The 13,654-nt window shown below is 46.0% G+C and overlaps 1 protein-coding gene across 1 annotated transcript; it reads left to right on the top strand.

The window, feature by feature from the left end:
* The first annotated feature begins 38 nt into the window (after positions 1–38).
* Positions 39–13,022, top strand: LOC131590181 (phospholemman-like). The gene is made up of 7 exons (XM_058860093.1): positions 39–147; positions 5,396–5,431; positions 5,550–5,585; positions 6,958–7,032; positions 7,927–7,963; positions 9,903–9,952; positions 12,913–13,022. Exons 2-7 carry the CDS (start codon positions 5,407–5,409, stop codon positions 12,933–12,935), a joined length of 246 nt encoding a protein of 81 aa, XP_058716076.1. The 5' UTR covers positions 39–147; positions 5,396–5,406; the 3' UTR covers positions 12,936–13,022.
* The last annotated feature ends 632 nt before the right edge of the window (positions 13,023–13,654 follow it).

Genomic DNA, 13,654 nt, shown 5'->3' with positions numbered 1-13,654 from the left:
TCCCAGTCCATTCCCAGTCCGTTACTGGTGTTACTGGTCCGTTACTGGGAGGGGGCGTGGCCAGTCCCCACCCCCGATGACGTCACGGTTAAAAATAGCCCCGGTCTGGGCCGCTCGGAGCCGGGGGGAGCCGCAGCTCCCAGTCAGGTACTGGGACAAACTGGGACAAACTGGGACAAACTGGGAACCGCTGGGGGGTCCTGGGAGGGGCCGGGACCAACTGGGACCAACTGGGACCAACTGGGATGAACTGGGAGGGTCTGGGGGGGGCAGGGCCGGGGCCCCCCCGTCCTCGGGGTGACCTTGGGGGGGGGTGGGGGCTGCTCCCAGTAACTCCCAGTAACAGCTCCCAGTAGCCCCAGTAACAGCTCCCAGTAACCCCAGTAACCCCAGTAACAGCTCCCAGTAACCCCAGTAACCCCAGTAACAGCTCCCAGTAACCCCAGTAATCCCAGTAACAGCTCCCAGTAATCCCAGTAACAGCTCCCAGTAACCCCAGTAACCCCAGTAACAGCTCCCAGTAACCCCAGTAACTCCCAGTAACAGCTCCCAGTAACAGCTCCCAGTAACCCCAGTAACAGCTCCCAGTAATCCCAGTAACTCCCAGTAACAACTCCCAGTAACAACTCCCAGTAACAGCTCCCAGTAACCCCAGCAACTCCCAGTAACAGCTCCCAGTAACAGCTCCCAGTAACCCCAGTAACAGCTCCCAGTAACTCCCAGTAACACCTCCCAGTAATCCCAGTAACAGCTCCCAGTAATCCCAGTAACAGCTCCCAGTAACCCCAGTAACCCCAGTAACAGCTCCCAGTAACCCCAGTAACAGCTCTCAGTAACCCCAGTAACTCCCAGTAACACCTCCCAGTAACTCCAGTAACAGCTCCCAGTAACAACTCCCAGTAACAGCTCCCAGTAACCCCAGTAACAGCTCCCAGTAACTCCCAGTAACAGCTCCCAGTAACCCCAGTAACAGCTCCCAGTAACAACTCCCAGTAACAGCTCCCAGTAACCCCAGCAACTCCCAGTAACACCTCCCAGTAACTCCAGTAACAGCTCCCAGTAACTCCCAGTAACAGCTCCCAGTAACCCCAGTAACAGCTCCCAGTAACTCCCAGTAACAGCTCCCAGTAACCCCAGTAACAGCTCCCAGTAACTCCCAGTAACAGCACCCAGTAACCCCAGTAACAGCTCCCAGTAACCCCAGTAACTCCCAGTAACAGCTCCCAGTAACCCCAGTAACACCCCAGGGGCTCCACCAGTAACTCCCAGTTTGTCCTCCCAGTAACTCCCAGTAAACCCCTGTTTGCCACCCCAGTCCCTCCCAGTTTGTCCCAGTCTGTCCCAGTTTGCCCTCCCAGTCCCTCCCAGTTTGCCCTCCCAGTCCCTCCCAGTCCCTCCCAGTTTGTCCCAGTTAGTCCCAGTTTGCCCCCCCAGTCCCTCCCAGTCCCTCCCAGTTTGTCCCAGTTTGTCCCAGTCCCCCCCGCTTGGGTGGGGGAGGGGTCAAGGTCGCGTTTCCCCAGCAACGGCCCCTCCCCCATTGCCCAACTCCCCCAGTCCCTCCCAGTTTGTCCCAGTTTAACCCAGTTTAACCCACTCCTGCCCAGTCCAGGCCTGGATTTTCCCCCAATTTTCCTCAAATTTCCCCCAATTTTCCCAATTTTCCCCAAATTTTTCCCATTTTCCCCATTTTTCCCAATTTTCCCCCAAATTTTTCCCAATTTTTCCCATTTTTTCCCCAATTTTCCCCCCATTTTTCCCAATTTTCCCCAGTTTTTGCAATATTCCAAATTTTCCCAATTTTTCCAATTTTTCCCCAATTTTTCCCAATTTTTCCCAATTTTCTCCCAATTTTTCCCAATTTTTTTTCCCTGGATTTTCCCCAATTTTATTTTTCCCAATTTTCCACAATTTTCCCAATTTCCCCAATTTCCCCAATTTTTCCCTTTTTCCTTATTTTTCCCAATTTCCCCCCAATTTTCCCCAAATTTCTCCCCAAATTTCCCCAAATTTTTCCCAATTTTCCAAATTTTTCCAATTTTTCCCAGAATTTTTCCCATTTTTCCCCAATTTACCCAATTTTCCCCAAATTTTTCCAAATTTTTCCCATTTTTTCCCAATTTTTCCCTATTTTTCCCCAATTTTCCCAATTTTTCCCAGTTTTTTTAATATTCCAAATTTTCCAAATTTTCCCAATTTTTCCCATTTTTCCCCATTTTTTCCCAATTTTCCCAATTTTTCCCAATTTTTCCCAATTTTTCCCCATTTTCCCCCGATTATCCCAATTTTTCCAATTTTTCCCAATTTCCCCCAATTTTCCCCCAAATTTTCCCAATTTTCCCAAATTTTCCCAATTTTCCCCAAATTTTCCTTTTTTTCCCAGAATTTTCCCCATTTTTCCCATTTTTCCCCAATTTTTCCCAATTTCCCCATTTTTTCCCAATTTTTCCCCAAAACTGGGGAAAATTGAGGGAATTTGATGAAATTTGGGGAAGTTTTTGGGGAAATTTTGGGAATTTTGGGGGAAATTGGGGGAAAAAAGGGAAAAATTGGGAAAATTCTGGGGGAAAAAAAGGAAAATTTGGGGAAAATTGGGAGAAATTGGGAAAATTTCAGGAAAATCAGGGAAAAATTGGGGAAATTTGGGGGAAAATTTGGGAAATTGGGAAAAATTGGAGAAAATTGGGGAAAATTGGGAAAAATGGAGGAAAATTGGGGGGAAATCGGGGAAAATTGGGAAAATTGGGGGAAAATTGAAGAACAAAAGAGAAAAATTGGGAAAATTCTGGGGAAAAAAATGAAAATTTGAGGAAAATTGGGGAAATTCTGGGGAAAAAAGGGAAAAAGAAAGAAAAAATTGGAGAAAAAGGGAAAATTCTTGGAAAAAAGGGAAAATTGTGGAAAAAAGAGAAAAATTTGGGAAAATTCTGGGGAAAAAAGAAGAAAATGGGGAAAATTGGGAAAAATTGGGAAAAATTGGGAAAAATTGGAGAAAATCCAGGAAAAAAAAATTGGGAAAATTCTGGGGAAAAAAGGAAAATTCGAGGAAAATTTGGAAAATTGTGAAAAATTGGGGGAAAATTGGAATATTGTAAAAACTGGGAAAAATTGGGAAAATTGGGGGAAAATTGGGGGAAAATTGGGAAAAAATGGGAAAATTGGGAAAAAAATGGGAAACATTGGGGGAAAACTGGGAAAATTGGGAAAATTGGGAAAAATTGGGGAAAAATTGGGAAAAATTGGGGGAAAATTGGGAAAATTGGGAAAATTGGGGAAAAATTGGGAAAATTGGGGAAATTGGGGGAAAAAGGGGGAAAATTAAAGAACAAAAGGGAAAAACTGGGAAAATTCTGGGATAAAAAAGGAAAAAATTGGGAAAATGGGGAAAAAAGTGGACAAAATTCTGGGAAAAATGGAAAAGTTGGGAAAATTCTGGGGTAAAAAAGGAAAATTTAGGAAAAATTGGGGAAAAAATGGAAAAATCCTTGGGAAAATCCAGGGGAAAAAAAATTGGGAAAAATTGGGGAAAATGGGGGGAAATTGGGGGAAAATTTGGGGAAAATCTGGGGGGAAAAGGGAAAAATGAGGGGAAAATTGGGGAAAAATTGAAAAATTGGGGAAAAATTGAAAAAAATTGGAGAAAATTGGAAAAATTGAGAAAAAATGGGGAAAATTCTGGGAAAATTGGGGAAAATGGGGGAAAAAGGGAATAATTGGAAAAAATTTCTGGGAAAAAAGGAAAATCAGGGAAAATTGGGAAAAATTGGGGGGAATTAACGAAAAATAGGGAAAGATTGGGAAAAATTGGGAAAATTCTGGGGAAAAATGGGAAAATTTGGGGAAAATTGGGAATTTTGGGGAAAACTGAGGGAAAATTCGGGGGGAAAAGGGGAAAATTGGGAAAAATGGGAGAAATTGGGAAAAATTCTGGGAAAAAACGAAATTTGGGGAAAAAATGGGGGAAAAAGGAAAAATTGGGAAAATTCTGGGGAAAAAGGAAAATAAGGAAAAATTGGGGGAAATTGGGGAAAATTCTGGGGAAAATGGGGAAAATTTGGGGAAATAAAAGAAAAAATGGAGAAATTTGGGAAAATTTGGGAATTTTCGTGGGAAACGTGGGGAAATTTGGGAAAATTTGGGAATTTTGGTAAAAAATGTGGGGAAATTTGGGGAAATTTGGGAATTTTGGGGGAAAACGTGGGGAAATTTGGGGAAATTGGGAAAATTGGGGGAAAATTGGGAAAAATTGGGAAAATTGGGGGAAAAATTGGGAAAATTTTGGGAAAATTTGGGGAAAATTTGGGAAAATTGGGGAAAAAATGGGAAAAATTGGGGAAAATTGGGGGAAAATTGGGGGAAAAAAGGGAAAATTGGGGGAAAAAAGGAAAATTGGGGAAAATTGGGGAAAATTCTGGGAAATTCTGGGAAAAATGGGGAAAATTGGGGGAAATAAAGGAAAAACCGAAGGAATTTGGGAAAATTTGGGAATTCTGGGGGAAAACGTGGGGAAATTTGGGGAAATATGGAAAATTGGGGGAAAATTGGGGGAAAATTGGGGGAAAATTGTGGAAAATTTTAAAAATTGGGGGAAAACTGAGAAAATTGGGAAAATTGGGGAAAATTGGGGGAAAATTGGGGAAAATTCTGGGAAAAAAAGGAAAACTCAGGGAAAATTGGGGAAAACTGGGAAAAAATAGGAAAAATGGGGAAGATTTTGAGAAATAAAGGAAAAACTGGAGGAATTTAGGAAAATTTGGGAATTTTGGTGGGAAACATGGGAAAATTTGGGAAAATTTGGAAAATTGGGGGGAAATTGGGAAAATTGGGGAAAAACTGGGGGGAAATTCAGGGGTAAAAAAAAGGGAAAATTGGGAAAAATTGGGAAAAAATTCGGGGAAAAATTGGAGAAAATCGGGAAAATTGGGGGAAAAAATGGGGAAAATTCAGGGAAATAAAGGAAAAGCTGGAGAAATTTGGGAAAATTTGGGGGAATTTTGGTGCAAAACTTGGGGAAATTTGGGAATTTTGGTGCGAAACGTGGGGAAATCTGGGGAAATTTGGAAAATTGGGGGAAAATTGGGAAAAATTGGGAAAATTGGGGGAAAAATTGGGAAAATTTTGGGGAAAATTTGGGGAAAATTGGGGAAAAAATGGGAAAAATTGGGGAAAATTGGGGGGAAATTCAGGGGGAAAAAAAGGGAAAATTGGGAAAAATTGTGAAAATTTCTGTGAAAAAAAGGAAAAATCGGGGAAAATTTTGGGAAAAATGGGGAAAATTCTGGGAAATAAAGGCAAAACCAGAGAAATTTTGGAAAATTTGGGAATTTTGGTGCAAAACTTGGGGAAATTTGGGGAAATTTGGGAATTTGGGGAGGGGCTGAGCCTGTCCCTGCTCCAGGTGCGGCCGCGATGGCGCCGAGCGCGGCGAGAACAGGTGAGAGCGGAGGGGGGGGGGGAGGGGCGGTGACGTCATCGCGAGGGGTGTGACGTCATGGTGGATGACGTCACATGGCGGCGATGACGTCATTGATGATGCCCCTCCCCCTCTGCAGAGGCGGCGCCGAGGGAATGGGATCGGTTTGAGTACGGTGAGTGGGGGAGGGGCGGGGGGGATGGGGGGGGACAGGTGTGTCCCCAGGTGTCCCCAGGTGTGTCCGGGTGTAGTCCAGGTGTGTCCCCAGGTGTGTCCCCAGGTGTCCCCAGGTGTCCCCAGGTGTCCCCAGGTGTCCCCAGGTGTGTCCAGGTGTGCACGGGGGCGGTTCAGGTGTGTCCAGGTGTGGTTTTGGGCTGTTTCTGGCTGTTTTTGTGCTGTTTCTTGATGGTTTTGGGCTGTTTCTGGCTGTTTTCAGCTGTTTCCGGCTGGTTTTGTGCTGTTTCCAGCTGGTTTTGGGCTGTTTTTCGCTGTTTTCGGCTGTTTCTGGCTGTTTTCAGGCTGTTTTTCGCTGTTTTGGGGGTTTTTTTTGGCTGGTTTTGGGCTGTTTTCGGGCTGTTTTCAGGGTGTTTTCGGGCTGTTTCCAGCTGTTTTCAGGCTGTTTTTCGCTGTTTTCGGGCTGTTTCTGGCTGGTTTTGGGCTGTTTTGGGCTGTTTTTTGCTGTTTTTGGGCTGTTTCCGGCTGTTTCTGGCTGTTTTTGGGTTGTTTCCGGCTGTTTTCAGGCTGGTTTTCACTGGTTTTTGGGCTGTTTCTGGCTGTTTTTGGGCTGTTTTCGGGCTGTTTTTGGGGTGATTCCGGCTGTTTTTTGCTGTTTCTGGCTGTTTTCAGGGTGTTTTCAGGGTGTTTTCAGGTTGTTTCCGGCTGTTTTTTGCTGTTTTCAGGGTGTTTTTGGGGTGTTTCCGGCTGTTTTCAGGGTGTTTTTTGGCTGTTTCCGGCTGGTTTTGGGGTTTTTTTTTGCTGTTTCCAGCTGTTTTTTGCTGTTTTCAGGGGGGTTTTGGGGCTGTTTCCGGCTGTTTTTGGGCTGTTTTCCGGCTGTTTTTTGGCTGTTTCCGGCTGTTTTCCGGCTGTTTTGGGCTGTTTCCAGCTGTTTTTTGCTGTTTTCAGGGCGTTTTGGGGGTGTTTCCGGCTGTTTTCCAGCTGTTTCCGGCTGTTTTCCGGCTGTTTCCGGCTGGTTTTTGCTGTTTTCAGGGTGTTTTTGGGCTGTTTCCAGCTGTTTCCGGCTGTTTTTTGGCTGTTTTTGGGCTGTTTCCGGCTGTTTTCTCGCTGTTTTTGGGCTGTTTCCGGCTGGTTTTTGCTGTTTTCAGGGTGTTTTTGGGGCTGTTTCCGGCTGTTTTCAGGGCGTTTTCCGGCTGTTTTCCGGCTGTTTCCGGCTGTTTTTTGCTGTTCTCAGGGTGTTTTTGGCTGTTTCCGGCTGTTTTCAGGGTATTTTTGCGGTGTTTCTGGCTGTTTTTTGCTGTTTTCCAGCTGTTTTTGGGGTATTTCTGCCGTTTTCCGGCTGTTTTCCGGCTGTTTCACCTCTCCTCTCACAGATTACGAGTCTCTGCGCCTCGGGGGTCTCATCGTGGCCGGGATCTTCTTCGTGCTCGGCGTCGTCCTCATCCTCAGTGAGAGACCCCAAAATACCCCAAAAAATACCCCAAAATACCCCAAAATACCCCAAAATACCCCAAAATACCCCAAAATACCCCAAAATATCCCAAAATAACCCAAAACCACCCCAAAATAACCCAAAATATCCCAAAATATCCCAAAATACCCCAAAATACCCCAAAATACCCCAAAACACCCCAAAATACCCCAAAATACCCCAAAACACCCCAAAACCACCCCAAAATACCCCAAAACACCCCAAAACCACCCCAAAATACCCCAAAACACCCCAAAACCACCCCAAAATACCCCAAAATACCCAAAAACACCCCAAAATATCCCAAAATAGCCCAAAATAGCCCAAAATAACCAAAAATACCCCAAATTCCCACCAGGGACCCCCAAATCCCCTCCCAGTTCATCCCAATCCATCCCAGTTCATCCCAGTTTGTCCCAGTTCATCCCAGTCCCTCCCAGTTCATCCCAGTTCATCCCAGTCCATCCCAGTCCCTCCCAGTTCATCCCAGTCCCTCCCAGTTCATCCCAGTTTGTCCCAGTTCATCCCAGTCCCTCCCAGTTCATCCCAGTCCATCCCAGTCCATCCCAGTTCATCCCAGTCCCTCCCAGTTCCCTCCCAGTTCACTCCCAGTTCACTCCCAGTTCATCCCAGTCCATCCCAGTTCACTTCCAGTTCCCTCCCAGTATCCCCAGTAATCCCTCCCAGTCCCTCCCAGTTCATCCCAGTCCATCCCAGTTCATCCCAGTCCATCCCAGTTCATCCCAGTCCATCCCAGTTTGTCCCAGTCCATCCCAGTCCATCCCAGTTCCCTCCCAGTTCATCCCAGTTCCCTCCCAGTCCATCCCAGTTTGTCCCAGTTTCCCGCTCTGACTCCCCCTCCCCCCCTCAGGCCGCCACTGCCGCTGCAAGTTCGACCAACAGCCCAAGTAACTGGGGATACTGGGATGGACTGGGAGGGACTGGGGGGGGTTACTGGGGATACTGGGATGGACTGGGAGGGAACTGGGAGGAACTGGGAGGGACTGGGAGGGAACTGGGATGGACTGGGAGGAACTGGGAGGGACTGGGAGGGACTGGGAGGGAACTGGGATGAACTGGGATGGACTGGGAGGGGTTACTGGGGATACTGGGATGGACTGGGAGGGAACTGGGAGGAACTGGGAGGAACTGGGATGGACTGGGGGGACTGGGAGGGACTGGGAGGGACTGGGAGGGAACTGGGAATACTGGGATGGACTGGGAGGGCCTGGGATGGACTGGGAAGGAACTGGGATGGACTGGGAAGGAACTGGGAGGGACTGGGAGGGACTGGGAGGGGACTGGGATGAACTGGGATAAACTGGGAGGGAACTGGGATGGACTGGGAGGGAACTGGGAGGGAACTGGGAGGGAACTGGGATGAACTGGGAGGGACTGGGATGAACTGGGATGAACTGGGAGGGACTGGGATGGACTGGGAGGGACTGGGATGAACTGGGATAAACTGGGAGGGAACTGGGATGGACTGGGAGGGGTTACTGGGGTTACTGGGAGGGAACTGGGAGGGAACTGGGAGGGAACTGGGACTGGGATTGCGGAGCCTGGGGTAACTGGGAGGGAACTGGTTTGTACTGGGATGAACTGGGAGGGAACTGGGAGGGACTGGGAAGGGCGCTGGGGTGGGGTCACTGGTTTAACTGGTTCATACTGGTCCATACTGGTTCTAACTGGTCCCTAACTGGTTTAACTGGTCCATACTGGTTCTAACTGGTTTAACTGGTCCATACTAGTCTGTACTGGTTGAACTGGTTCTAACTGGTCTGTACTGGTTCGTACTGGTTCGTACTGGTCCATACTGGTTCTAACTGATTTAACTGGTCTGTACTGGTTCTAACCGGTCCATACTGGTCCATACTGGTTCTAACTGGTTTAACTGGATCTAACTGGTCTGTACTGGTTCTGATTGGTCCAAACTGGTCCGTACTGGTTTAACTGGTTCTAACTGGTCCCTAACTGGTCCGTACTGGTCCCTAACTGGTCTGTAACTGGTTTAACTGGTCCCTAGCTGGTTCTAACTGGTTTTAACTGGTCCCTAACTGGTTCTAACTGGTCCGTACTGGTTCTAACTGGTCCGTACTGGTCCATACTGGTTTTAACTGGTTCTAACTGGTTTAACTGGTCCATAGTAGTCTGTACTGGTCTGTAACTGGTTCTAACTGGTCCCTAACTGGTTTGTACTGGTTCTAACTGGTTTAACTGGTCCCTAACTGGTTCTAACTGGTTTTAACTGGTCCCTAACTGGTTCTAACTGGTTCTAACTGGTTTAACTGGTCTGTAACTGGTTTAACTGGTCCCTAACTGGTTCTAACTGGTCTGTAACTGGTCCCTAACTGGTCCCTAACTGGTTCTAACTGGTCTGTAACTGGTTTAACTGGTCCCTAACTGGTTTTAACTGGTCTGTAACTGGTTTAACTGGTCCCTAACTCATTCTAACTGGTCTGTAACTGGTTCTAACTGGTCCCTAACTGGTTCTAACTGGTTCTAACTGGTTTAACTGGTCCCTAACTGGTTTTAACTGGTCTGTAACTGGTTTAACTGGTCCCTAACTCATTCTAACTGGTCTGTAACTGGTTCTAACTGGTCCCTAACTGGTTCTAACTGGTTCTAACTGGTTTAACTGGTCCCTAACTGGTCCCTAATTGGTCCCTAACTGGTTTTAACTGGTCTGTAACTGGTTTTAACTGGTCCCTAACTGGTCCCTAACTGGTTTTAACTGGTCTGTAACTGGTTTAACTGGTCCCTAACTGGTTCTAACTGGTTCTAACTGGTCTGTAACTGGTCCATACTGGTCCCTAACTGGTTCTAACTGGTTTTGACTGGTTGCAGGACGGGGGAGCCGGACGAGGCCGAGGGGCCCCTGCGCCAATCCATGCGGCGTGAGTGGGGGAGGGGCTGAGCCCCAATCCCCAAATTCCCAAAATTCCCCGAAATTCCCCAAATTCCCCAAAATTCCCGAAATTCCCGAAATTCCCCAAAATTCCCCCAAATCCAAAAATCCCCAAAAATTCCCAAAATCCCCCAAAAATTCCCAAAATTCCCAAAAATTCCCAAAATCCCAAAAATCCCCAAAATTCCCCCAAAATCCCAAAAACTCCCAAAATTCCCAAATTTCCAAAATTCCCCAAAAATCCCAAAATTCTGAAAAATTCAAAAAAATTCCCAAAAATCCCAAAAATCCCCAAAATTCAAAAAAAATCCCAAAAAATCCCAAAATCCAAGAATTCCCCAAATTCCCCAAAATCCCAAAAATAAAAAAATTCCCAAAATTCCCCCAAAATTCCCCAAAATTCCCAAATTTCCCAAAAATCCCCAAAATCCCCAAAATCACAAAATCCCCCAAATTCCCAAAATCTCCAAAATTCCCCAAAATTCCAAAAAAATCCCAAAAAATCCCAAAATCCAAGAATTCCCAAAATTCCCAACAAATCCCCCAAAATTCCTGAAAAATTCCCCCCAAATTCCCGAATTTCCCCCCAAAATTCCCAACAAATCCCCTCATTCCCAAATTCCCCCAAATCCCAAAAAAATCCCCAAAATCCCCCCAAAATTTCCCTAAAATTCCTGAAATTCCCAAAATTCCCCCCAAATCCTCCCCAAAATTTCCAAAAATCCCAAAATTCTCCAAATTCCCCAAAATTCCCCCAAAATCCCAAAAATCCCCAAATTCCCAAATTTCCAAAATTCCCCAAAAATCCCAAAATTCTGAAAAATTCCCAAAAATTCCCAAAATCCCCAAATTCCCCAAAAATCCCAAAATCCCAAAATTTCCAAAAATCCCCAAAATTCCCCAAAATTCCCCAAAAATCCCCCAAATCCCAAAAATTTCTCCCAAAATTCCTGGAATTCCCAAAATTTCCCCCAAATCCTCCCAAAATTCCCAAAATTCCCCCAAATTCCTGAAAAATTCCCCCAAATTCCCCTGAAATTCCCAAAATTCCCAACAAATCCCCCCCAAAATTCCCAAAATTCCCCCAAAATCTCCCTAAAAATTCCCAAAATTCCAAAAATTCCCGAAAATTCCCAAAATGCCCCCAAATCCCCCCCAGATTCCCTGAAATCCCAAAATTCCTGAAAAATTCCCCCAAAATTCCCCTGGATTTCCTGAAATTCCCAAAATTCCCAACAAATCCCCCCCAAAATTCCCAAAATTCCCCCAAATCTCCCCCAAAATTCCCCCAAATCCTCCCAAAAATTCCCAAAATTCCCCAAAATTCCCCTGAAATTCCCCAAAATTCCCAAAATTCCCCCCAAATCCTCCCCAAAATTCCCAAAATTCCCCCAAATCCTCCCCAAAATTCCTGAAAAATTCCCCCAAAATTCCCTGAAATTCCCAAAATTCCCCCCAAAATCCCCCAAATTCCCGAATTTCCTCCAAAATTCCCAAAAATTCCCCCAAAATTCCCCAATCCCCTCAATTTCCCCAAAATTTCCCCAAAATTCCCAAATTTCCCAAAAAATTCTCTCATTCCTGAATTTCCCTCATTCCCAAATCCCCCCAAATTCCCAATTTCTCCCCAAATTCCCGGTTTTCCCCAAAATTCCCGATTTTCCCCCCAAATTCCCAAATTCCCCCAAATTCCCAGATTTTCCCCAAAATTCCCAAAATTTCCCCCAAAATTCCCAGAATTTCCTCCCAAATTCCCAAATTTCTCCCCTTATTCCCAGTTTTTTCCCCTCAAATTCCCGATTTTTTCCAAATTCCCGAATTTCCCCCAAATTCCCAAAATTTCCTCCCAAATTCCCGAATCCCCTCATTCCCAAATTCCCAAATTTCCCCAAATTAATTCCCAAATTTCCACCAAATTCCTGATTTTCCCCCTCATTCCCAAATTTTCCCCAAAATTCCCAAAATTTCCCCTCAAATTCCCAAAATTTCCCCCCAAATTCCCAAAATTCTCCCAAATTCCCAAATTTCCCCAAAATTCCCAATTTTCCTTCCAAATTCCTGAATCCCCTCATTCCAAAATTCCCAAATTTCCCCAAATTAATTCCCAAATTTTCCCCAAAATTCCCAAAATTTCCCCTCATTCCCGATTTTTCCCTCAAATTCCCGAATCCCCTCAATTTCCCCAAATTCCCAATTTTCCCAAAATTCCCAAAATTTCCCCAAATTCCCGATTTCCCCCCAAATTCCTGATTTTCCCGCCAAATTCCCGATTTTCCCCAAATTCCCAAAATTGCCCCCCAAATTCCCAATTTTTCCCTCATTCCCGGTTTTTTTCCCATTCCCGGTTTTTTCCCCTCATTCCCGGTTTTTTTCTCATTCCCGGTTTTTTCCCATTCCCGGTTTTTTTCCTCATTCCCGGTTTTTTTTCTCATTCCCGTTTTTTTCCTCATTCCCGGTTTTTTTCTCATTCCCGGTTTTTTCCCATTCCCGGTTTTTTCCCCTCATTCCCGGTTTTTTCCCCTCATTCCCAGTTTTTTTCCCTCATTCCCGGTTTTTTTCCCTCATTCCCGGTTTTTTCCCATTCCCGGTTTTTTCTCATTCCCGGTTTTTTCCCATTCCCGGTTTTTTCCCATTCCCGGTTTTTTCTCATTCCCGGTTTTTCCCTCATTCCCGGTTTTTTTTCCCATTCCCGGTTTTTTCTCCTCATTCCCGGTTTTTTCCCATTCCCGGTTTTTTCCCATTCCCGGTTTTTTCCCCTCATTCCCGGTTTTTTCCCATTCCCGGTTTTTTCTCATTCCCGGTTTTTTCCCTCATTCCCGGTTTTTTCCCTCATTCCCGGTTTTTTCCCTCATTCCCGGTTTTTTCTCCTCATTCCCGGTTTTTTTTCCCTCATTCCCGGTTTTTTCTCCTCATTCCCGGTTTTTTTCTCATTCCCGGTTTTCCCCCCAGGTCTCTCCACCCGCCTGAGATGAATTTCGGGAATTCCCGGGATCCCAAAATCGCCCGAAATTCCCCCAAATCCTCCCCGCCCCTCCCCCAATAAACACAGAACCGGTTCAGATGGGAACTGGGGGATACTGGGATGGACTGGGAGGGACTGGGAGGGACTGGGAGGAACTGGGATGGAACTGGGATGGACTGGGAGGGAACTGGGATGGACTGGGATGGAACTGGGATGGACTGGGAGGAACCAGTTTGAACTGGGATGAACCGGTTTGAACTGGTTTGAACCTGTTTGAACTGGGATGAACTGGTTTGAACTGGGATTACCTGGTTTGAACTGGTTTGAACCGGTTTGAACTGGGATGAACTGGTTTGAACCGGCTTGAACTGGTTTGAACTGGGATGAACTGGTTTGAACTGGTTTGGGCTGGTTTGAACTGGGATGAACTGGTTTGAACTGGTTTGAAGTGAGAGAGACTGGGATGAACCAGTTTGAACCGGTTTAAACTGGTTTGAACTAGGATGAGCTGGTTTGAACTGATTTGAACTGGTTTGAACTGGGATAAACTAGTTTGAACTGGTTTGGACTGGTTGGAACTGTTTTGAACTGGTTTGAACCGGTTTGAACCGGTTTGAACTGGTTTGAACTGGTTTGGGCTGGGTGCGCCCCCTGCTGGTTTCCCTCGGTACCAATGGGGGCGGGGCCACCTCAGAGAGCCCGGGGACACCTGGGGACACCTGGGGACAT

This window comes from Poecile atricapillus, chromosome 32, assembly GCF_030490865.1.
Source record: "Poecile atricapillus isolate bPoeAtr1 chromosome 32, bPoeAtr1.hap1, whole genome shotgun sequence".
In the NCBI taxonomy this organism is placed as follows: domain Eukaryota; kingdom Metazoa; phylum Chordata; class Aves; order Passeriformes; family Paridae; genus Poecile; species Poecile atricapillus.
The sequence above is the reverse complement of the archived record's forward strand: the minus strand, read 5'-3'. Positions and strand labels throughout refer to the sequence as shown.

What these genes read in the sequence shown, in the direction of transcription:
- LOC131590181 (XM_058860093.1), top strand. Translation starts at nt 5,407, where the DNA reads ATGGCGCCGAGCGCGGCGAGAACAG. An exon ending in GCCGAGCGCGGCGAGAACAG is followed by an intron (nt 5,432 to 5,549) that starts GTGAGAGCGGAG and finishes CCCCCTCTGCAG; the next exon opens with AGGCGGCGCCGAGGGAATGG. An exon ending in CCTGCGCCAATCCATGCGGC is followed by an intron (nt 9,953 to 12,912) that starts GTGAGTGGGGGA and finishes TTTTCCCCCCAG; the next exon opens with GTCTCTCCACCCGCCTGAGA.